The sequence below is a fragment of the Gekko japonicus genome, unplaced genomic scaffold (assembly GCF_001447785.1).
Source record: "Gekko japonicus isolate JY-2015 unplaced genomic scaffold, Gekko_japonicus_V1.1 scaffold251, whole genome shotgun sequence".
NCBI lineage: Eukaryota > Metazoa > Chordata > Lepidosauria > Squamata > Gekkonidae > Gekko > Gekko japonicus.
Window position 1 is genome coordinate 513,837 of NW_015161956.1, and position 25,620 is coordinate 539,456.

Genomic DNA, 25,620 nt, shown 5'->3' on the forward strand with positions numbered 1-25,620 from the left:
CGGAGTAAGAGCCGAAAAGGCTGTGGCTCTGGTCGAGGCTAGGTGGACATTGTACCATTATCTCCTATAGTACAGGGGACTTTCTGTGTTGTTCTCTTAAATGGTGGTCCGGAGCCTGACGCCTCTCTGGTTACTTCCTCTCCCAACTTGGTCTTGTTTCCCAGTCCACCAAGAGGGAACCCTATTTGGAGTTGCGAAAATGTCTTTTAATACACAGGCTGAAGGCTTCATTTCAAATCTTTTGGATCTGGTGTATTGCCAGATGCTCCAAAGGATGTAAACAAGGCAAGTGCACAGAACCTGATGCTTGTTTTATAAGCTTTTACACTATAATCTGGACAGCTAATTCTTATAAAATTGTAACTTTGTGAAATAGTTGCATTATATGTGTATGAACAGGAAATGTAAGTCTAAGAACAGAATGATTTTTCTTTTAGTGTGTGTGAAAGGATTGGTGCCTTCCAGAACCATTAAAACATACTATTCTTTCTTGGTTTTCTTTTGATTCCACATTCCTTAGCTTTAGCACTGTTTGATACTGAAGATTTCCTCTTCTTTTGCTTCAGAGTCAGGGAAAAGACAAAGATATGAATTCAAAATCAGCCATTGACCTCTCAGAGGACCTCTTCAAAGTGCATGATTTTGATGTGAAGATCGACCTCCAGGTTCCCAGCTCAGGTAGGTGCTGCTGCTGAAGAATTAAAGTAAAGGTTCAGAAACTGAAAGGAAATGTTTGGTTTCCGCAGTCTTCTTGTGTAAAATGTCAGATTCTTTGAGCAAAATCCCAATGCTTTTGAATGGAAAAGTGAATTTTGTACAGATTTTCCTATGCCTGCTCCTGGATTCCTCCTTACTTGAAAAGATGAACCAAGGCTAGCAATTGAGTTCTCTTGCTGATTACTGAAGGAGCAGGGAAACTAAGGGAAAGGGCAGCATGTAATCAGAGTTATAGTTAGTTGAAGAAAACTGGTTTGGTGTGGCCTGAGAGACTGTTGATTTTTTTTCACTACTATTCTGTAGAAGTAGCTCCTAGCACCCAATGTCCTGGGATTCCTGTCCAAATGTATTGAAAAATTATTAAAGGAGGTGTATGTGGTTCTGGTTCTCCATCTTCTCCTCCTCATTGTTGCATTAATTGGTTTTAAATGGCTGCTGGGGGGTTAATTAGTTTCAATTGCTTATTGTAGATTTTATTTAATCAGTTCACCAGTTTTCTGGGATGAAATTCATCCCTAGTTGCACATTTCTTGTAAATGCATAAAAACTTTTCTGCAACTTTCTCCTTTTAGGACACGGGTTCCACAGTGCCTAACAAATCTAAACCCTTCCTTCTGGCACCACTTTCTCATCCACACACTGAGACCCCTGATCTGTGCCTGTTTAGCTGGCCATGTGTGTGAAACTGGCAGCACTTCTGAGAATGCTACCTTTGAGGTCCTGGCCTTTAACTTTCTGCTTAGTAACCTAAATTTTTCCTCCAGAACCTCATGGCTATATTTCCCAATGTCATTGGTGCCAACATGCACCATGACTGCTGCCTCCTCCCCAGGACTATCTATCAAGCTACCTAGACAATGCACGATGTCTGCAACCTTCACACCAGGCGGGCAAGTCACCATGCGGTCAAAACACCTATCACAGACCCCACTTTCTGTATTCCTAATGATCGAATCACCCACTAGCAGAAGCCCACCTCCCCTCAGCCCCCCAGAGATAGCCTCAGTATGAGGGGACATCAGTCCATCGTCCAAAGAAGGGGGTCCCTTCCAAAGGATCACCTCCATCCTCCTCAGACTGACACTCTCTGACCTTGAGACTCTCACTCTCCACAGCAGCAGAAGAGCTGCCAGCACAAGAGTGGGACTGTTCTGGTAAGTCCCTGAGGGTCTCTTCCCCAAACCTCTCTCTTTGCCTCAGCTTCTCCAGGTCAGCAACCCTGGCCTCAAGGGAATGAACCTGCTCCCTGAGAGCCACAAGATCTATACAGCGAGCACACATGCATGATTTCTACCCAGTGAGTAATCAGACACGTGACGAATGCTCCTTCTAAGCTGTGGAGTCTTGTGAGCAAAAATTCTACTTTGTAAGCTACTGGCATTAAAGTTGTGAGCGAGTGATTTGGCTACTGCATAAATTAGTTTGCTCTGGAGCCATCCTTCCTGAGCTAAGACAAAGATGTGTGAGCCAGAGGCTAAAAAACTGTGAACTAGCTCACACTAACTCAGCTTAGAGGGAACACTGCATGTGACACTCTCTGCAAAACACTGGATAGCCCCTGCTCCCCTGCTGGCTTTCTACCTTCATAACTTGTTAGTGATTTAAAGACATCTAGAGTGATGTGGGGGCCCCAAGTCAAGAGCCCCTTGACTGTCACCCTTCGGCTTGCACCAAAGGCTCACGCCTCTGACTAGGAGGAGCGTTATAGTTCAGAGGCCCAAGCCCCCACCTCTCAACAGCAGCAGCAGAGGGTGGGGCCTGCAATCAGCCCCAGGCAAAGCAGACCTTGCTTAAAACCCACTCACCTTCCCAGAAGCTCTCTTCTGTCATTGTAAGGCATATTCCTGTATGGTCCTAGAAGGCAAGTTATTCTTCTGCAAACCTGAATTATTAATCATGGCCTGAACTTTCAATTCAATTCTTTATTTGTTACGGCACCAAGCCAGCAAATCAGTAACATCATACAAAACCAATATAAACAATTTGTTGTAGTACAAATATAAAAACCATGGTCTAAAAGATGTGGAGATTAAATAATCTTTTCTCCTTCAGTGGGGGGAAGTCATTCAGGAACTGGTTAGGTCACACCTCTGCTCGCTCGGATAGGCTATGCAAAATTATTTTGTTGTGTGGCTCCTATTGCAGTGACCTAGGCTGACCTCTCCAGTTCCTGCATAGCCCTGCGCTCGGTAGGACGCCTGAAGCTCCTACTCCAAGCCAGAGGAATTACAGAATGGAATAAAACCTTCCAATATAAAAACAGAACTTAAAGAAGACCCTTCTTCCAAGGAGAAGACCAGATGGCACAAGATGGAAAAAAGAAGAAATGGCCACCCCCACCATCCGGGACTCTGGAGGGAGGGGAGATGGCCGTGGCAACGGACCCCGTGGAGCAGCAGCCCTTCACTTCCTAGGCTTCGGGAGTCGGGCTGCAAGAAGAACAGTGGCTGGAGATCGTGCTGCTGCAACAAACAGAAGAAGGATGCTCCACAGGCATGGGGCCGGACCACATTGTGCCGGCTGGCCCCCGCTCCCCCCCAGGTACGTGGTCCAAGATGGCGGCACGGAGGTCACAGTCGGCGCCGGAGGGCTGGGCCGCTCTAAATCCAAGGGCTCTCTCCCTCCCTCGCGCACCAAGAAGAGGGCACCAACAAAGGCGGAGACGACAGCGAGGAAGAAGCAGTGCAGGAAAACGCTAGGGCTGGCGTGCCCACCAGGTGAGCCCATTCCGGGGGGGCGGGGGGAGGTCCCAGCGGGGAGTAGTCCCAACGGAACCATGCCGCAGCCATTCCGGGACCGGCTCAGGGGCAGACTTTGGGGCACTGGGGGGCTGCGGGGGCTCTAGGACCATGGGGAACGATGGCAGTTTCCCAGCCTCTACCCCTTCCCCAGCCTATCCAGCCACAACAGCCGCAGTTTCCCCAGCCCATCCAGCCGCAGCAGCAGTAGCTTCCTCAGCCCATTCAGCAGCTTCCGAACGGCGCAGTGCCCGGCTACCCTTTTCCTCCCGGATTTCCCGCAGGCTCCCCTTGGCTGTGGCCATTTATGGCGGGATCTTAGCCGGTCACGCAATGGCCCCACGTTCTTGGGAACTGGGGGGGGGGGGCGGTAGCCCTTTTCCCAACACAGTTGGGATCCCAAGAGCCCAGAGGAAGATTTTTCTCAAGGGGATCCAAACGCAGGGGACACCATCACTCCTCAACGTCTCAATCCTCTTCGGGCTCAAGGTCCCCCGCGAAAAGGCCTAGGAGCCCAGGGACACCCACCCCACATGGGGCCTCGGGTGTTGCAGAGGGGGAGCGAGATCAGGCCAGGGCACCCAGGCGGCCAGAGTTAGGCACCACCCTTGCCAGAGAACGCCTGAATAACATCAGTTCTGAACAGGCAGAGATAGCCTCCACCGTTACATCCCTGACCAACACAGAGAAAGAGAAGGGGGGAATGGTCTGGGGCATCCTCGCGCCTGTTCCAGATGGAGCATTTCCAACAGCTTTTGTCGAAGGTCATTTCCACCCTAAATTACCAGATGGGAGTGCCAGAAAAGCCATGGTCATCAGCTTCTGCGCATCTAGATCCTAGGGGTTTTAAAAAACCTGTTAAGATCCAAACCTTCTCTTCTTTTCCGGATTACTTTGATGATGTGATTCAGGAACTGGCTGCACTGTCCGCGAGGAAGGAACTTTGCATCTTCTAGAAAGACTCAGTTTCCTTGAGGATGGGACCCATCCTTCATTCCCAAAGTAAATTCGGTCTTCCACCTCAATCAACCTATTACACTATGTTCATTCTGCCCAAAACCGACGCACCCTAAAGAGAAGGCCTGGCACAAGCTAGATGTACGTAGGGCTCTACGTATATACCTGGACAGGACAGCTAGCTTCCAAAGGTCCGACGCATTGTTCGTGGCATATGGGGCCCCAAATCAGGGGGAAAAGGTTTCCAAGGCCACTCTGGCATACTGGATCAAACAATGTATTACCAAAGCCTACAAGGTGCAGGGTTTCACACCTCCAGCCCAACTGACAGCACACTCTTCAAGAGCGGCAGCAACGTCGGCAGCATTTTCCACCCGAGCCTCTGTTGATGAGATCTGCAGAGCAGTGACCTGGAGGTCTGCCTCGGGAGGTGGTGGATGCTCCTTCGCTGGACATTTTCAAGCGGAGGCTGGACGACCATCTTTTGGGTATGTTGTAAGCTATGCTCCTGCAGAATGCAGGGGGTTGGACTAGATGACCTGCAATGTCCCTTCCAACTCTAACATTCTATGATTCCTTCTCCACATTTGTGAGACACTACAGAATGGACCAAGCAGCCTCGGCCGAGGCAGCATTTGGCAGAAGAGTGTTACGAGTGGTGTTGTAAATTCAAATACTTACGCAAATGTATATACAAAATGTTACACTACGATATAGGATCGTTCACCCACCCATAAGGACAGCTTTGCTACAGCTAGCCAGTTCCTGGATGACATCCCCCCACTGAAGGAGAACGGTACATTGGACCTACCTGAAGGTTCTTTCTCTTCAGTGGGGGAGAAGTTATCCACATCCCACCTGTACAGGCTACAAAGAGAAGGCCAGGGTGGCGAAGATCTGAAGGAATATAACAGCACAACTCACAGAGGCCATGGATCCAAAAGAAGGCATAAGATAGCAGCAATCTACGGACAGGGCTTGGACATGACTGGAGAGGTCGGCCTAGGCCACTCCAATAGGAGCCACGCAACAAAAGAATTTTGCATAGCCTATCCGAGCAAGCAGAGGCGTGACCTAACCAGTTCCTGGATGACTTCTCCCCCACTGAAGAGAAAAAACCTTCAGGTAGGTCCAATGTACCATTCTTTGCGGATATAGTAACAAGCTGCACAGAATTCAGCTACATGGCATGAACTTTGATTAGCCCTCAGGAAGTCAAAGAATAGGAAAATGGGGTCACTTCTCTGTGAGTCCACTTTTCTGTTGCCTATAAGCCTGATAACAGTTTTTCAGTTTTAATATCAAATATGGCTTCTCTTCTCCAATTTCAAATGACTTAGCATTATCATTAGGGTTCATCAATGGCCATCCCCCTAAATTCAGGTCCTATGCAGTTCCTCTTTTACTTTATGCTAATGACCCCAAAATCTTTTCCCATTCTAGAGTTGGTATTTTAAGATACCTACAAACTTTTCATAAATACTGTCAAGAGAATTCTTTAGTCATTAACTATTCAAAATCCAAAGTATTAGTTTTCTCCAAACACTGGAATCCAAAAAATGGATTATAGGTAACACAGAAATTACCCAAGTAAAAAACTTTAAATATCTAGGCATCATCTTTCAGTACAATTTAAACTGGGTAACTCACAGATCCCGAATCACCACTGCAGCTAAGTGGGCTACTACCCAGCTCAAACAATTCTTCTTCACTAATGGTAACCAATATGTTCCTGCTGCAATTAAGATTTTTGAAGCCAAAGTTCTACCTCGGATGCTTTACGGCATCCCAGTCTGCATAAAGGCGTTCAACAACAACTTAGAGAAAATTCAGGCAAGATATTTTTAACAACTTTTAGGAGTCTCTAGCTGTATACCATATCCGGCACTTTGTATAGAATTGGGCCAGCATTTTATGGAAACAAGAATTTGGCTGTTAACCTTTAAATATTGGCTCAGGTTACATTTTAGAATTTCTTCAAACTCTTTATTCAGGGTTAAAAAGTGATCTGTATAGTATTACCTGGCTTTCAACTAGCAAAAAGAAAATCCAGCAATTGGACTTTTCAGTTGATTTCTTCCTGCCCTTCAATGAATCTGCTATCTTTCGAACCATTAAACAAGGCTTTTTGACCTAGAATTTCATAAGCTAAATCCTCTTTTTCTTAGGCCAAACTAAACCTCTCCATCCAGCAAGGGAAAATGGCCAGTTACTTTTACAACCTAGATCACCCTTCTCATCATAGATCTTTTACATTGGCCCGACTAAATATTTTCCTCTCAAAAATATTAACTGGTCAGTATAACAGAATTCCTTTCTATGCAAGGCAATGTATCTGTCCTCTAAAATAAATAGATTTTATCCATCATATCATTTTGGATTGTCAGTTGCATGCAGGTCCATGTAAGAAACTCCTCTCCACTATACCCTAAACGTTGTATTAACAATGACAGAATAACCCAATGTCTATTAAATGACACAAACCCAGACATCACAGCTCTGGTCAATAGGTTCTTGGGTGAAGCGGTTAAAGATAGGTACAAGCTTTCTTTATGATCAGCCTTATTTTGCTGTCTCTGTAATGCCTTCTTGTTCATATTTTATTACACTATATATTTTATTGATATGCCATTAAAGGTATTTGATTTGATTTGGCTTGAGAAGTAATGGAGGTGACCCAAAAACATGGCTCCTGACTCAGGGCTGCTTTCAGGATTATACCACTTAGATGGCTGCTACAGAGGTGAGATCTTTGTTGATCTCACTTGTTCTGTGCCAGAGTCACAGAGCATGGCTGGCAGTACACTGCACAGATTGAGACATGAAGTAACGACCTTCTCTACCCTCTTAAGAGCCAGCATATCCTCATGTAATATTCCTTTTTCCATATTGCTTGGAATGTAACATTAGGTATGCTTTAAACTTGGCTTTGAACAAGTCACCTATTTATTTATTTATTGGGATTTTTACCCCGCCCTCCCCGCAAAGCGAGCTCAGGGCGGCTTACAAGGGGCAAAACAAGGTAAAAGCAATAATAAACATTAATAACAATTAATTACAACAACAATAATACTCAATTAAAACAAGATGGTCCCCAAATGTATGCCATGATGGTAAACAGATAGTTCTCCGGAGATGATGTTGTCTTATAGCCGATCCCAAGCAAGTAAAGTCCGGTGGTATCAGTCACGCAAAAATTATGGTAGATCTTCCCGGGCCATCCTTAACCCCGATGTTGTCCACATCATTGGTGGCTGTGGTAGTGGCGGCCCCTATGTGAAAGCCTGGCGGAAGAGCTTCGTCTTACAGGCCCTGCGGAATTGCATAAGGTCCCGCAGGGCCCTGATCTCCTCTGGGAGCTCGTTCCACCAGGTAGGGGCTGCCACCGAAAAGGACCTGGCCCTAGTCACGGCGAGCCTTGCCTCCCGGGGGCCTCGAACCACCAGGCAATGTTGTGCCCCGGACCGAAGTGCTCTTGGGGGTATATGTGGGGAAAGGCGGTCCCTCAGGTAGGTTGGACCCTGGCCATGTAGGGCTTTAAAGGTAAGAACCAGCACTTTGAAGTGGATTCGGTACGCTATTGGCAGCCAGTGCAGCGCTTTCAGCCCAGGCTGGATGCGCTCCCACTTGGGGAGACCCATCATCAGCCTGGCCGCCGCATTCTGCACTAGCTGCAGCTTCCGGATCTGCACCAAAGGCAGCCCCATGTAGAAAGCGTTACAGTAGTCTAACCTCGAGGTGACTGTTGCGTGGATCAGTGTAGCCAGGTCACCGTGGTCGAGGAAGGGAACCAACTGCCGAATCAGCCTAAGATGATAAAATGCCGATCTGGCAGTGGCTGCCACCTGGGCCTCCATAGTTAAGGAGGGATCCAGGAGCACTCCCAAACTCCTAACCTCCGACGCTGGCACCAACGGCGCCCCATCGAAGGTCAGGAGAGGGAGCCCCAACCCCAGTCCACTCCGACTTAGGCACAGGACCTCCGTCTTCGCTGGGTTTAGTTTCAGCTGGCTCAGCCTGAGCCACCCAGCCACAGCCTGTAACGCCCAGTTCAGATCTTCTGGGTCGGAGTCCAACCGGCCGCCCAAGCTGGGTGTCATCAGCATATATTGCTTAACTAGCAAAGAGACCATTTCGAAATATCTATCATCTTATCCGGTGCATCATGTACATTAGTTTTATTTGGAAATATGTCATGAGTTAAGTGCCATCAAATAGCTAGGTTCTGACTTATGGTGACCCTATGTATCCATGTCCTATTGGGGTTCTCATGAGATGCTGAGCTCCCCTCTAAGTGAATTTGTTTTTTGTTGTTCATTCACACAATCGAGTCTGATTCTTCGCGACCCCATGGACGCCATCAAATAGCTAGGTTCTGACTTATGGTGACCCTATGTATCCATGTCCTATTGGGGTTCTCATGAGATGCTGAGCTCCCCTCTAAGTGAATTTGTTTTTTGTTGTTCATTCACACAATCGAGTCTGATTCTTCGCGACCCCATGGACCAGATCACGCCAGGCCTTCCAGTCTTCCGTCGTCCTCTGAAGTTTGCTCAACTTCATGTTCGTTGCATCTATGACACTTTCTAACCATCTCATCCTTTGCCGTCCCCGTCTTCTTTGGCCTTCAGTCTTTCCCAGCATCAGGGTCTTCTCCAGTGAGTGCTCCCTTCTCATTTGGTGGCCAAAGTATTTGAGCTTCAGTTTCATTATCTGGCCTTCCAGAGAATAGTCAGGGTTGATTACCTTTAGGATTGACTGATTTGATCTTCGTGCAGTCCAAGGGACTCTCAAGAGTCTTCTCCAGCACCATAGTTCAAAAGACTCTATTCTTCGGCGCTTGGCCTTCCTTATAGTCCAACTCTCGCAGCCATACATGACTACTGGGAATACCATTGCTTTGACCATGCGGACTTTTGTTGGCAGGGTGATGTCTCTACTTTTTATCATGCTGTTTAGGTTCGCCATCGCTTTCCTCCCAAGGAGCAGTTGTCTTTTAATTTCATGGCTGCTGTCACAGTCTGCGGTGATCTGGGATCCCAGGAACGTGAAGTCTGTCACTACTTCCACGACTTCCCCTTCTATTTTCCAAGGAGTGATGGGGCCGGATGCCATGATCTTAGTTTTTTTGATGTTGAGCTTCAAGCCCACTTTTGTGCTCTCCTCTTTAACCCTGAGCAAGAGGCTCAAGGTGACAGTATACATCCTTGTCGTACTCCTTTTCCTATGCTGAACCAATCAGTTGTTCCGTATCCGGTTCTAACTGTCGCTTCTTGGCCCTTATACAGGTTTCTCAAGAGACATGTGAGGTGGTCTGGTACTCCCATCTCTTTAAGGACCTGCCATAGTTTGTTGTGATCCACACAGTCAAAGGCTTTAGCATAGTCAATGAAGCAGAAGTAGATATTTTTCTGGTACTCTCTTGCTTTCTCCATAATCCAGCGAATGTTGGCAATATGATCTCTCGTTCCTCTACCTCTTCGAAACCCAGCTTGTACTTCTGGTAGTTCTCTATCCACGTACTGTTGAAGCCTAGCTTGTAGGATCTTGAGCATGACCTTGCTAGCGTGTGATATGAGTGCAATTGTGCGATAGTTTGAACATTCCTTGGCGTTGCCCTTCTTTGGGATTGGAATGTATACTGATCTTTTCCAATCCTGTGGCCACTGTTGCGTTTTCCAAATTTGCTGGCAAATGGAGTGCAGCACTTTAACAGCATCATCTTCTAAGACTTTGAATAGCTCAGCTGGAATACCATCACCTCCACTAGCTTTGTTGTTAGTAATGCTTTCTAAGGCCCATTTAACTTCACATTCCAGGATGTCTGGCTCAAGGTCAGTGATTATACCGTCGTGTTTGTCAAGGACATTGAGGTCTTTCTTGTATAGTTCTTCTGTGTATTCTTGCCATCTTTTCCTAATCTCTTCTGCTTCTGTTAGGTCCCTACCGTTTTTGTCCTTTATCATGGCCAGCTTTGCATGGAACGCTCCCTTGATTTCTCCAATTTTCTTGAAGAGATCTCTAGTCCTTCCCATTCTATTGTTTTCTTCTATTACTTTGCACTGTTCATTCAGGAAGGCCTCCTTATCTCTCCTTGCTGTTCTCTGGAAATCTGCGTTCAGTTGGGTAAATCTTTCCTTTTCGCCTTTGCCTTTCGCTTTCCTTCTTTCCTCTGCTATTTGTAAAGCCTCATCAGAAAGCCACTTTGCTTTCTTACATTTCTTTTTCTTTGGGATGGTGGTGATTGCTGCCTCCTGTACGATGTCACGAACCTCTGTCCATAGTTCTTCAGGCACTCTATCTATCAAATCCAGACCCTTGAATCTATTCTTCACCTCTACTGTATATTCATCAGGGATGCGATCTAGGTCAAACCTGAATGGCCTCGTGGTTTTCCCAATTTTCTTCAGTTTAAGTCTGAATTTTGCAATGAGTAGCTCATGATCTGAACCACAGTCAGCTCCAGGTCTTGTTTTTACTGACTGGATAGAGCTTCTCCATCTTTGACTGCAAATTATATAGTCAATCTGATTTCGGTGTTGCCCATCTGGTGATGTCCATGTGTAGAGTCGCCTCTTAGGTTGTTGGAAAAGGGTGTTCGCTATGACCAGTGTGTTCTCTTGACAAAACTCTGTTAACCTTTGCCCTGCTTCATTTTGCTTTCCAAGGCCAAACTTGTCTGTTATTCCGGTTACCTTTTTACTTCCTACTTTAGCGTTCAGTCCCCTATGATGATGAGGACATCATTTTTTGGTGTTAGTTCTAGGAGGTGTTGTAGGTCTTCATAGAACCGGTCCACTTCAGCCTCTTCTGCATCAGTGGTTGGGGCATAGACTTGGATTACTGTGATGTTGAATGGTTTGCCTTGGAATCGGACCGAAATCATTCTGTCATTTTTGAGATTGTATCCCAGTACTGCCTTTTGCACTCTTTTGTTGACTATAAAGGCCACACCATTTCTTCTACGAGATTCCTGGCCACAGTAGTAGATATAATGGTCTTCTGAGTTAAATTCGTCCATTCCTGTCCACTTTAGTTCACTGAATCCTAAGATATCGATGTTCAGTCTTGCCATCTCATTTTTGACCACGTCAAGCTTACCTTGATTCATAGATCTTACATTCCAGGTTCCTATGCAGTATTGTTCTTTGCAGCACCGGACTTTCCTTTCACCATCAGACACATCCACAGCTGAGTGTCCTTTCGGCTTTGGCCCAGCTGCTTCACTCTTTCTGGGGTTACTTGTACTTGCCCTCTGCTCTTCCCCAGTAGCATATTGGACACCTTCCGACCTGAGGGGGTCATCTTCCGGCGTCATATCATTTAGCCTTTTGACTGTTGCTTAGTTTTTCTCACTCTGTAGTGTGGTATAGTTTGTTGCATCCTAGGAGAGCAGATAGTATTATTTTGAAGTGGCTGACCTTGGTTGGCTAGAATGATTTTCCCTTCTATTTGAAAACACCTTCTTCCTCATCAGCATCTGTAGTTGAGGCATGAAACATGGTTATGTTGATAGGCTTTCCATTAAGTCTTTGCGTTATAGCCCTTGACTGCTTGTGCTACATCTAGCCTCACTATTAAAGCAACTCAAATTCTTCTGTGTGTCATTTCCAGAGTAAAGCACTTTGTAGTTTTCTGATAGAAGATGTCCTAATCAAGTCTGCTTTCGTTCACTCGCTCCCAAAACTGCTATGTTTAAATGTCCCATTTCTTGTTTTACAGCTTTGAGTTTACCTTAATTCATACTTTTCACTTTGCATGTTCCTGTTACATGTATTGAATAGCTTTGGACTTTCCCTTTGCATCCATTCATGTCTACAGATGAATGTCCTTTCAGCTTTAGTCCAGTTGCATCATTAAGAATAGTGTTCCTTGTAGTTCTCTTCAGTTCTGCTCCTGTAGCTGATTGAGTTCCATCTGACCTGGGGGTTCTGTCTTCTATCACTCTATATTTTTTCATCTAGGATTGTCTCATCATAGGGTTTTCAAGGTAAGAGATTATCAGAAGTGGTAGAAATATGTTGTCTTAAGGTAAATAATACTACACTGAAATATGGGACAGAAATCAAATCCTGAGCCTCTCCAGCATTTGTCACCAAGGTGTTGAGTTTATTTTGTGACAGCCTACTGTGTGTGACCTCTTTCCTCTCCAGACTAAAGAACAAAAGTTGGTCTGTACTTATTTTTTACTGCTTCTACTGCAAGAGCAATACAGGCCAGAATCAGGCCTCCTCTCAAGCCAAGACTTCACTGCATAAATTCTTAATCTGTGTCTTGTCTCCCAACAGAGTCCAAAACACTGGCCATCACCTCTAAGGCTCCTCCTGCAAAGGACGGTGCACCCCGGCGATCACTGAACCTGGAGGACTACAAGAAAAGGCGGGGGCTTATTTGAGCATACCCACTCTCTGCTGCATCTGATCCTGCATGCTATATGATGTCCATTATTTTGTTCCTTCCCTCTTCAGTTTGCCCTTTGGGGTTGGAGCAGCGACAGAGCCGGGAAGAGACTCTTTGAAATTGCCAGCCATCTGTAATATAAACTATTGACTCTTTACTGTATAGATCTTCCTTCTTGACCCTTCCTCCCGCCACCCACACATATGGATCCGTGCTATTTAGGGGGGTTTTTTATTTTGATTTTTTTATACGGCTGGTTGGCTGGCTGTTAATATTCAGTGTTAACCTGGAGTCTGGATTTCTGCAGGAATCTCTTGGAGGCAGTAGCAGCGTTCCCACTTTTGGCTGACTTTCCACCACAGGCAAGGAAATTGAAACCCCCCATGGCACAAGGCCTCTTGGGGCTTGAAAGTCACCTGCACCTTTTTTCCTCCTCTTCTCCCCCCCAACTCCTAACTTTGGAGAAGGACATCTTTACAGACTGAGTTAGGTTGAAAGTGTACATTTTTGTGGGGGTGGGTGGGTGGGTTGTGCAAATTTTTTCCAGGTGGTTTTTTTATCATTTTTAACCTGCAGTACTGTTTATATCTGTCACAGTTCTTTACAGTTGTCTTGAATTTCTACCAGCTACATTGGAGCATCCAAAACAGTAGAAGCAATTTAGATAAAGAAATTCTTCTTACTAAGCAACAAAAAAGTCTGGCTGACAATAGTTGTGTAGCTTCACACTTCTCTGTTCCTTTGCACAGACTTGTAAAAATCGCTCCCCCTTTCTCCCTCCAGTGTCTTACTTTGTAAAGTCTTTACTATATACATATTAAGTTCCCCATTACAGAGAGGTGGAGCAACTTCTCCCGCACCCCACCCTCTTTTTTTAAGAATACCAAATCTATATACTCACCCAGCTTCTGTTTTCCCTCATGGTCACCTCATCTTTTTCAGGCCAGATTTTTAAAAAATTTTGCCTCCTGTTTAAACTTTTTTTAAAAAGTCTTGATTTGCAGAATGGGAAGGATACTGTAGAAAACGAGACTAGGACAATATGGGAGCACAGTTATTTGACCTATATGTAACGGATACAATATGTGCAGTGGAACTCTAGCACACAAATTGTATGTATCGAATGTTTGAATAGGAACAAGATGACTGCTTGATAATCACTCAGGTGTAAAGATCAAAGTGTAAATAAATGATGTTTTATCAAAGAGCTCTTCAGAATGAAATATGGTGGGTTATACTGAACTAAGAACTACATACACACCAGTGATCTGACAGATTACTTTAGTGCCAGTGCTGGAAAGTAACCTAATTTAAGGTTGCTTTTCCAACTCGGGGTTAAAAAGAAAATTCCTAACATGCATAAAGCATTTTTAAGCAAGCCCAGAAAATTTTTGCTTATATCTGAATAGAAATTTGAACCTTGTGGCTATTATTTGTGGGATTCTTATTGATGCTTCAGTGTTTTTGGTTTTTTAAAAAATTCTTTATTTAAGACTAGAAAGACATGTAACTGTAAAACCTGATGGAATGAAGAGGGGATTGGGAGAAACCCCCCCCCCCACAGAATCCTTCCCCTGAAGCGGTTCTTGTCAAGTCGTGTAAACTGTGTGGCTTTATTTACTAGATAGTCCATAGTTTGTGACCCACTTTGTGGACTATTGTGTAAATATGTAATCATTCTGTTTTTCTGCCTTTTTTCCGAGCTGCCCTTCCTTGAGCTCGATCTTGTGATCCCTTATTTACATATGTGCTTCTAACTTTTTTTAAAGAGTGGATTTCTAGAATCTGCCAATGTATAGCTGTTTGGGTACCATCATGATACACACTATGTGGATACACAACTGGAACCACTTGATTTTTGCCAGCAATGTCTGTAGTAGCCAGTCTCCCTAACACCAACACTTATGGTAAAGAAGAACATTGTAAAACTATTGCAGGGTTTAATAGCCCACCAATTGCTATAAAAGCTAGGACATAGGAGAATGAAAGAACAAGCAAAGGCTGAAACTTATAACTTTCTTGAGATTTTGCTAACACTGCTCTGATGGCAGTCCATACCAGATCCTTGCAACAGAGGTACACCTGCCGACGTGGGCTATATAACCAAAATCCTGATAACAACCCTAAGTTGTAAATAATGTAGCAGTTTTCTCCTTTCCCAAAGGGGTTAATGGACCTAAAGATATGGGGAGGTGGGTGATGTATTCAGGAAGAACAAGTGAACAAAGTATCCCCTATTTACCAAATGAAAAATTCTGCTTTGAATATAGTTCATGGACTGCAAGTCCTTGGATGCCATCTGTTTATTCACAGAGAATAATGCATTGAGGGAGTAATTTTTTTCTCAGATAGCTATGGAATTCATTGTGTATGAAGGTGTAATGTATTCTCCTCTTTAAGTGCATGTGACGGTGAGTGACGACAACACTGGCTCATTGGGAGGGGATGGGTTTATTTGCTTTAATTCATTTGATGTCTTGGCAGCATTCGTTAAAAATGTATAGACTGCTATAAATAAACTGGTTGGTTTTAATGCGGCTGTTCATGTTTAATCATTTGGATGCATAAAGTGTTCTGTACACCTCCAATGCTATTTTTACTTTTCCCTGAAGCAACAGCAAGTGATGTCAGATGATTTGCTTTCATTGTAAGTGAGGAATAACCCCAAATTTCTCCTTATTTGGTTACCTCGTATAAAATCTGTTGAGTTGAAATGCACTAAAAAGGCCCAAGACAACTAAACAGTTGTTATGACATTGATGTAAACTGCCCTGAGCCCGCTTCCGGGGAGGGCTGTATATGAATCAAATAAATATATAAATCAAATAAATAAATAAAATATATGCTTGAAGCTGTTGCATTTTAGAAAAACATACAGCAAATAATGGACAGGGCAGGTGTTCACTTGCTGTGCATTTAGTTTATAGAAAGCATAAGATCATATGTTTTACTGTTATGCTGTCTTTACAGCATCAGGTAACGTTTTAATGGCCAGCTGGCTTATTTGCACAACTGTGCCCATCCAGGCTAACCCAGTCTCATCACATCTTGGAAGCTGAGCAACCTGCCTCCTCCCATTTCCCCTTCCTCCATTTTTATAGACTATAATGTACTGGGTTCGGACATAAGGTAGTGAAATCAGCTCATGAGTTTATTGTAATTCAGCTCAGATACAGACAACAAGAGCAGGACCAGAGGTCTGCTTAAATCCCCATTCTAAACCACACCCAAGCACACACCCACACCTGTGATAGGATTATTTACAGTGCACCCCACATTCCATAGGTTAACTCTCGGATCCTGGCTGCCCGATAGGTGCATTTTAGGATCCGTGTGGTCTATTGTCTTGAGAGCGAAGCTTGGGCCGCTCGCATGTCCACGTGCGGACCCGACCGCATGCGTGATCTATGTAAGAACAAAACACTCCTCCCTCCATAGTTCAGATTCCCCCTAGCACACAAAGTCTTTTAGGTGAGCTGGCCTTTGCCGTTCCCTGGTGGAGTGGCGTAATTCGGTAGCCAGAGCCGGCAGGCTTGCAGCCGACTCTGTAGGTTCCGTGGAAGTCTCTGGTGGCTGCATTGGTGTTGGAGTGCCACCGGGGGCTTGTGCTTCTGATATCTGAGGGCCGTCACCTGTGGCCGATGCGGGTGGTCGTTCGTTTAACCTGGGTTGCACTTGACTGGAGGCAGGGTTCTCCCCAGCTTCACTGGATTCTGGGGCCGAATACTCTTCTTCCTCACACTCCTCTGCTGTGGCTTGGTCCGTGGGCGGCAAGCGTCGTCTCAATTGGTCAATGTGCCATCGGAGGATTAGGCCCTCACCCATTGAGACCTCATAAGACAAGGGCCCGGTCACCTGCTCGACCATTGCTGGGATCCATGCTGGCCCACGCGAGAAGTTCCAGACGTATACTGAGTCTCCTGGAATGAACCCCCAGGGAGCTTTCTGGCTGTCCTGCATCTGGCTGTGTTCTGGGGCCCGATCCGGGTGCAGCCGGTCCAGCCGGGTCGTGAGACGCCGACCCATGAACAATTCCGTGGGGCTGCGACTGGTGGCGGCGGTAGATGTCATCCTTTGGCTGAAAAGGAATGCTGCCAGCCAGTGGTCCCAGTCCCCCTGTGCGATCCGGCGGAGGGACTCTTTGGTTGTCTGCACCATTCTTTCTGCCTGGCCATTGGTTGCGGGGTGGAACAGGGCTGAGCGGACGTGCCAAATTCCATAATAGCGCACAAAGTCTTGGAATTTGGCTGACATGAACGTGGTCCTGTTGTCAGACACAAGCATGTCTGGAATGCCATGTGTACTGAAGATCTCCACATGGCGCAAATGGCAGGGCGGTAGTCAGTGGAATGATCTCCAGCCATTCTGAGTAAGAGTCTACTAAAATGAAGAATATTTGACCTTGGAAGGGCCCGCGAAGTCCACATGCAACCGGGCCCACGGCTTGTGTGTCGATTCCTATAGCCGAACCAGAGCTGCTGGAGGTACTGGCCATGATTCCTGGCATGTCTGGCAGTGCTTCACTCGGTCCTCGATTTCCCCGTCCATGCCTGACCACCAGATGTAGCTGTGGGCCACAGCATTCATCCGCACGATTCCGGGTGGGTCTCGTGCAGAGCTGCGAGCACGCGCTGGCACAGGGGTGTGAGTACCACTACCGCAGAGCAGGCACCCCTTGCATGCTGACAGCTCGTCCCGGTGGGATGAGAAGGCAGCAAATTCTGGGCCCAACCGACCTATGGGCCATTTCCCCACCCAGTCCAGGACTCAGGAGAGGATACGATCACGAGTGGTGTGGTGGGCGACTTCGACCACCTGGATGGGCTGGTCGAGCAGGAGGATCTGATGGGTGGGAGCCAGATCGGGTTTGCAGGCTGGCAACGGCAGGCGGCTCAGGGTGTCCGCGTAGCCCATAGCTTTCCTGGGCTGGTGGAGGAGCACATACTAGTACCCAGCCAGAAAAATGGACCACCGGAGCACCCGGGGTGACAGCATCTGGGGGGTTTGCCGGTCTGGGGCCAGGAGACCTAACAGGGGGTTGTGATTGTGATCTGTGACAATCGTGAAGGTCCGGCCATACAAATAATCATGAAATTTTTTAACCCCCGCCACAATGGCCATGGCTTCCTTGTCTATCTGGGCGTAATTACGCTCTGCCGCAGATAGGGTGCGGGAATAATAAGCAACCGGCACCTCCCAGCTGGCTGGCAATCTGTGACTCAGGACCGCCCCCACCCCGTATGGGGGGGCATCGCAGGCGAGGGACTCGTCGAAATGCTCCAGGACATCATTGGAAACCGGCAAGTCCTTAATGGTCCTGAACACGGGGCTTTCTTGTCTAGGAGGTGGTGAAGAGGTTCCGCCATGGCAGCCTTATGGGGGAAGAAGAAATGATAAAAGTTCAAGAGGCCTAAGAAGGCCTGGAGTTCAGCTTTAGATGATGGAGTGGGCGCTTGGACAATGGCACAGATCTTCACATCCATGGGATGAATGCCAGGTGCATCGACCGCGAAGCCCAGGAACTCGACCCTAGGAACACCCAGCAGACATTTTTCTTGCTTTACCTTCAGGCAGGCATGCAGGCGCTCAGCAAAGGTCTCAGCCATGGGAGCCGCGATTAAAACATCATCAAGAAGGTCTGGATCCTGGGGATACCTTTGAGGAGACAATCCATCAGGTTTTGAAAGATTCTTGGGGCCACACTGACTCCAACCTGCAGTATTCTCACCCAGAAAGCCCACCTATGGGACACTATTGCTTGTGCCTCCATGGTGGCATCGTCCACCGGGAGTTGTTGGTAAGCCTGGGCCAAGTCCAGCTTACTGAAAACTTTCACCCCCGCCAGGGATGCCAGCATATGGCTGACGACCGGGACTGGATATGCGTGGTCCCGCAGTGCTTTGTTAATCATGCATTTGTAGTCAGCACAAATGCGGATGTCCCTGTTTGGTTTTACCAGAGTTACTATGAGAGTTTCCCACTGGGCATGTGGAACTGGTTCAAGGAACCCCTGGCTCACCAGGTTGCAGTGTTCCCTCTAAACTGAGGTAGTGTGAGCTAGCTCACAGTTTTTTAGCCTCTGGCTCACACATTTTTGTCTTAGCTCAGGAGGGATGGCTCCAGAGCAAACTAATTTATGCACTAGTCAGATCGCCCGCTTACAACTTTAATGCCAGTAGCTCACAAAGTTGAATTTTTGCTCACAGGACTCCATCGCTTAGAGGGAGCATTGCCAGGCGGTCCAGTTCAATATCGATTTTTTGCCTGAGGGCAAACGGGGGGCGCCGCGGCTTCATCTGGACCAGCCGTACTGCGGGGTCGAGGTCCAGCGAGACCGGGGGACCGGTGTAGTCCCCGAATGTACCATCGAAGACAGCCAGGAATGTATTGCAAACTGAGTTAAAGTCCATAGTCCGTACCTGATGAACCCCCGTCAGCCTGAGCCCCAATGGTACAAACCAAGACAGCCCCAGTAAACTAGTAAGCCGCTGTTCCACCACCAGCAAGTCTAATTGTCCTGTGAAGTCTTTGTATTGTACCCTAAATTTGCCCCATCCCTTGATGGCCACTGGGTTTTTCTGGAAGTCCCGTAGGATGAGGCCTTCCGATTTCCTCAATGGCAGACCCCCATGTGGGCAGAGTTTCTTTAAGGTCTTGGCCGATAGGATGGAGAAGGACGACCCAGCATCTAGCTCCATCTCACAGGGGGACCCCTCGATGAAGACCTTTAAAGTTTTTTGTTGGGGGCGGACTGGGGCAAATTTAGTACCTGAAACAGGTGGATGTCGTGGAGTCCTGTTGATTCTTGATGAACGGAGGTCTGGCGTCGAGTCCCTTGGGATCGGCAAACATGTACGAAGTGGCCCATTTTTCTGCAAGTCCGGCACGTGACATCCCTGAAGAGGCAAGTGCAGCGCTCGTGGTCCTCTCCACAGCTGGCACACAGAACTGGCTGGGTCAACCTTGCAGGGCGGTCGTTGGTGTTCGGGCCAGGCCTCGCAGGGTTAACATTTGTTGCGGCAACAGCTGATCTGTGGTCCTTGCGATGAGGACGACAGACTTGATGAATTTCCTCTGTGTCTGAGGCATTGGAGGCTGAGGATGCGCCAGTTTGGTGAGCCGTGTGAGCGCAGTGTTCTTGATGCGAATCCTTGTAAGCTGTAGTGTCTCGTAGGGCCTTTTCCAGGGTTAGCGGGTCTTGGCTGGCGAGCTTACGATGAAGCTTTTATCCCCTAAGTCAGGAAACCTGCAGTGGGTGGCAGCTCGGCGCAGTCCAGTGAGGAATTCGGTGGCCGTTTCATTGGAGCTTTGGATGCGCGCAAAGAAGACTAAACGCCTCGCCATTGTTGTCAGCTGCGGTGCGAAGTGGTCTGTGAGCACCTTTACCATCTCTGCATAGGTGGCCTCCTTCGGTGTCTTAGGGCCCAATAAGTCTTTCAACAGCCAGAGGGTAGCGATTCTGCATGAGCTGAGCATCAAGGATTTCTTCTTACCCTCATCAGTGATGTGGTGGAAGTAGACGTAGTAATTCAGTCGCTCAATCCACGTTTCCCATGTCTCGGGGTGGGCAGTATCGAACTCTGGAAGGTTTCCCAGAGTGGCAGCCATGATTCAGGGAACAACACGTGGCGTAGCAGCCAGCGGCGGGTTGTCGAGAGTGTTGCAGGGAGCGGAGCGCTGGAGCTCTTCTTCATTGCACAATGCGGTGCTCGAGTTGGAGGCTTCTGGATCGCTAATCGGGATCCCACCTTCGTCACCAGTATAATGTACTGGGTTCAGACACAAGGTAGTGAAATCAGCTCATGAGTTTATTGGAATTCAGCTTGGATACAGACAACGAGAGCAGGACTGGAGGTCTGCTTAAATCCCCATTCTAAACCACACCCAAGCACACACCCACACCTGTGATAGGATTATTTACAGTGCACCCCACATCCCATAGGTTAACTCTCGGATCCTGGCTGCCCGATAGGTGCGTTTTAGGATCCGTGCAGTCTATTGTCTTGAGAGCGAAGCTTGGGCCGCTCACATGTCCACGTGCAGACCCGACTGCGTGCATGGTCTATGTAAGAACACAACATAGACTCAGCTTCACACCTGGGCTTTGAGTTGAGCTCTGCCCTCTTCTCCTCTGTTCCCTGACCCGAAACACCTGGGCCCAGAGAGCCATTGTTTTTCCATCTAGTCTTGCTCACTGCCTCCATGCCATTTGTGCTTCCATGAGCCAGACTGTCAAGGCTATTCTGATTACAGGGCCAGGCTATTCTGACTACACCTTTATATATCCTTGGTCACATCCTGCTCCATCTAGGTGAATTGCTGCTGGGTCCAAGGGCACGTCCTGCCCTGCCAGGCAGTTTGTTTCTTGGTATCTTGGTATGCTTTGTTTTTCCTATTTGTACCTGATTTTTTTAAAGCCCCCGGAGGGGATTTTTTATTGATTTTTTCCACTACAAAAAACTACAACAGAAAAAAGGGAGGGGGAAAACTACATATACAGGAGAAAGTAAAGAACCCACTACTAACTAAAAACCCAAGAGAGGAGATCCTCCAACTAGCTTAGATACATCGAGTCTTCTCATCGTTGATCCCTTTATAAACTGAGTCAAACATTTATAGCCCTTTTCCCTTAAAGTTTATTAAATTTAACTATCTAGTAACAGTACCCCCAATCATCCCAAAACCAAAGTTCTCAAAGGCACAATTCAGAGTCCTTCAGCCTTTACTTCTTCTTTTCCCTTCTCTTCCGCAACTTATAGGGACTTGGGGCTGCCGCCCCTTGTTCAGACAGAGAATCCTCTCCGGAAGAACCAGTTTCCAGCTCACCACTGGACTTGCTGTCCTCTTCTTTTTTCCCATCCTCCGACCTTCCCAGCTGAACCCTTAGAAACTCTTGAGCTTTCAGAACAGAGTCAATCTTTTCTTTTTTATCCTTGATCTTAAAAGTTATGCCTTCTGGAAATAGCCATTTATATCCAATTGAGTTTGAAGCAAAAGCACAAGTTCTTTGTATTTCTTTCTGCGTTGTCTTACTTCAAATGGAATATCCTTTAGCATTCTGATGGTGTTTTCCCCTGCTTTCAGGGGTGTTCCAGCAACTGCTTTCAGGGGGAGACCTGCATTTGTCAGAGACATTTGATAGGCTGCAAGTCTTGGTGTTTTTGATTAAATGGTGTCCTCAGGAGACTATGGGTGCAGACTGATAATAAACACACACTGCATATATAGCAATCAGTACAGCATTCCACCTAGAAGGCAGAAAGCAGCCTCAAGACCCTTTCCTCCCTGTTATGTATTATGACTGGAACATTCCAAGACTATCTACTAGAGACTGGCTGAGCTTGAAGCTCTAGAACAATAGCCCACCAGGACTCTGGAAGTGACCAATGAAAAACTAATGTTATGTAAATTGCCAATCATTGGGAGTTGGGTGTGTTTGGGTGTGGTTTTTGCATGTTATTTAATCAGTTTTAGTCTTGTTCCTGAAATCACTTAATAAAGTAGAGCTGTTCACTGCAATTTACTGAAGTACACCCAATTAATCAGTGCTTTATATTGTGTTATGTATATTTATTTATATCCTGTGATTTGCTGTAAGTTTTAGTCATAAATGTACCTTATAGAAATAACTGCTCAGTGTATTTTATGCACTCTGTAAACTAATAAAACCAATAAAAATAATTTAAAAAGAAGAAGAAGAAGAAGCCCTCTCCGCAGAAGCCACCAGCCAGTTCACCACAGAGGTCTGCCAAGCTCTGAGCTCGCCAGCTTCACAGAGGCCCAACATCGCAGCCCACCAAGTAGACACCTCCGATGAAGAGGTCCTGAAAATACATCGCCCAGCCCACCATGGCACTAGCACTCCTTGCACAGCTCATGATAGTGAATCCACCACCTCGACACCATGCACCAGCTGCGGGGAGCCCCATGAGTGGAAATACTGCCGTTTCCGAGACGCCTTGTGTCGGAGCTGCAGAAAGGTTTGCCATATCGCCTAGGCCTGCTGTTCCAAGGGAACCCAGAGGTGACAGTCCGCCCATTGGGAGTCTGCACATGCCATGGAACTGCACACCACCGCTGTCCAGCATCACCAGGGTACTACACTTGCCCCAGGACACCCCCAATAAAATTAAAGTGACTGTTCTAATTGAGGAAGCCCCTTGCACAATGGAGCTAGACACAGGGTCCTTCATCTCCATTATTTCGGAGGACACCCTCCATTGACTCTGCCCGAAAGGGAGCCCTCAGCCCAGCCAGTTTCACCCTACGGGACTTCCAACAGAATGAAGTGGCCACGAAAGGGGTGGGGAAGTTTCGGGTGCAGTACCGGAATTTTGAAGGACTTTTGGACTTGCTGGTAGTAGGGGGCCATTGCACGAGTTTACTAGGATTAGCATGGTTTGAGCTCTTGGGGTTCCAGGTCACAGGGGTACACCAAATTGCCTGAGAAGTGGGTGTGCGATGAGTTCCCGACCTTATTTGATGGGATGCTTGGACGCTACACCAGACCCCCCCTCCATTTTCCTCCAGCTCAACCCAGAGGTGCGGCCCATAAGGCTGAAGGCCAGGCACGTCCCATTCACGCTGAAGCCAAAAATTGACGAGGAGCTGGATCGTTTGGTGGACCAAGGAGTTTTCGAACCAGTTTTGCATGCTCTCTGGGAAACCCCAATTGTTATGTCAATTAAGCCTAAACGGGGACGTCCACATCTGCGCAGACTATAAAGGTACCATTAATAAGGCACTGCAGGACCACGCCTACCCAGTCCCGGTAGTCAGCCACATCTTGGCATCCTTGACAGGTGCCAAGATTTTCAGTAAGTTGGACTTGGCCAAGGCCTATCAGCTACTCTCGACAGCAGAGGCCCAGACCATAATCACACACAGGGGTGCATTCAGGGTGCAGCGACTACAATTTGGTGTCAGCGTGGCCCTGGGGATTTTCCAAAATCTCATGGACTCTCTCCTTAAAGACTCCCCCGGGTTCAGCCCTTCTTCAAAGACGTTCTGATTGCCGCCCCCACAAAGGAGGAATTCATCTGCCAGTTGTGCGCTGTTCTGCAGCTGTTCTAGTCAGCTGGCCTGAAGGTGAAGCAGGAGAAGTGCCTCCTGGGTTGAGTTCCTGAGATTCTCTGTAGACGCCGATGGCATCCATCCAGCCTGTCATGATCTGGGCTGTGCAAGTAAAGGTCCAGCAGGCTCAAGGAGCCTGAGTAGCAGTGGGAGGAGGCCAAGCCTACAACTCCCAGAAGCCCCTGAGAGGTTTTGGTGCTAATTTTAGCCAATCACAGAGAAAGGGGACTTATAACAAAAGAGCTGATACAGAAGAAGAGCTGTTCTTCTTCCAAGAGAGCAGGGCCAGGGGGAAGGCTGCTGCTGGGAGATACCCTCACCCTGAAAGGAGGAGTTAGTAGATTCAGGCCCAACTGAGACAGTGGACTAGGGACTTTGTCTAGTTGCGTTAGGGCATTTGGTTTCTTTTCCCGTCACCCACCTATTGTTATTGTTCTTGCACCTTGTTTGTTTCCCATATTGGGCTGACCACCTGTAAAATAAACTTTTTATTTGTTGTTTACTGTGCCTGGATCTCACACCTATTATTTGGCCAAATAAGGGAGGTCTGAAGGTCTTGGGAGGGTCTGGGCCTTCTCAAGGGATCCTAAAACCAGAGTGGTGGCAGCAGCAGGTGACACCTCACCTGAGCCGTGACATGGCCCCAGACAAGGTTTGCACCATCGTCAATGTCCCCATGCCCACTTCCAAGCAGAAGCTACAGGCTTTCTTGGGGCTACTAAACTTTTATCATTCCTTCTTGCCCCATAAACCTGCACTGGCAGAGCCACTTCACTGCCTCCTAAACAAGAAGGCCTCATGGGTCTGGGGCCAACAACAAGCCGCTGCATTCTGGGCCATGAAGGAGCTGCTCACCTCCAACGCGGTCCTGGCCCATTTCGATGAAAAGCTGCCCGTTGTGCTCACTTGTGATGCTTCTCTGTATGGGATTGGCGTCGTTCTTGGCCACCAACTCTGGATGGCAGGGAAGTCCCCGTGGCATATTACTCCTGCACCCTGTCTTCGACTGAGCGCAACTATGTGCAAATTGATAAGGCGGCGCTGGCCATCATTGCGTGGGTCAAGAAATTCCATGGCTACCTCTATGGGCGGCCATTCACCATTGTGATGGACCACAAGCCTCTGCTGGGACTTCTTGCCCCAGATTGCCAAACCCCCCAGATCCTCTCGTCTCAGGTACTTCGTTGGTCCATTTTCTTTGTGGGGTACCAGTACTCCCTCCACCACCATCCTGGGAAGGTGATGGGACACCCTCAGCCACTTGCTGCTCTGCTTCATCGATCTGGACCTGGCTCCTGCACACCAGATCCTGCTCCCTGACTGCCCTCTTCATGCCATGGACATTTCCCACCACACCGTAAAGGACCGCGTCCTCTCCCATGTTCTGGCCTGGGGGGGGGCCACCAGCTGGGGGGGTGGCCCACCAGATGGGTGGGCCCAGAATTTACAGTCTTCTCATCCCATTAGGACAAGCTCTCAGGTCACAAAGGGTGCTTACTGTGGGGCAGTCAGGTAGTGGTTCTTGCTCCCCTGCACCAGAGAGTCTTGTCGGACCTGCATGAGACGCACCCTGGAATTGTGTGGATGAAAGCACTTGCCCGGAGCTATGTGTGGTGGATAGGAATGTACAGCAAAATAAAGGCCTGGGTCCAGCGCTGCCAGGCCCACCAAGATACCCAGCTGGAACTGCCCCGTGCTCTCATGCAACATTGGGAGTTCACCCACAACCCTTCAT

The 25,620-nt window shown here is 47.5% G+C and overlaps 1 protein-coding gene across 1 annotated transcript in view; it reads left to right on the forward strand.

The window, feature by feature from the left end:
* RTF1 (RTF1 homolog, Paf1/RNA polymerase II complex component) overlaps nucleotides 1-13,285 on the forward strand; it is a 51,424-nt gene extending 38,139 nt beyond the window's left edge. The window contains exons 17-18 of the mRNA XM_015429511.1: nucleotides 567-678; nucleotides 12,701-13,285. Coding sequence (XP_015284997.1) covers nucleotides 567-678; nucleotides 12,701-12,807 — 219 coding nt within the window. The 3' untranslated portion in view covers nucleotides 12,808-13,285. The remainder of the gene's footprint in view (nucleotides 1-566; nucleotides 679-12,700) is intronic.
* The last annotated feature ends 12,335 nt before the right edge of the window (nucleotides 13,286-25,620 follow it).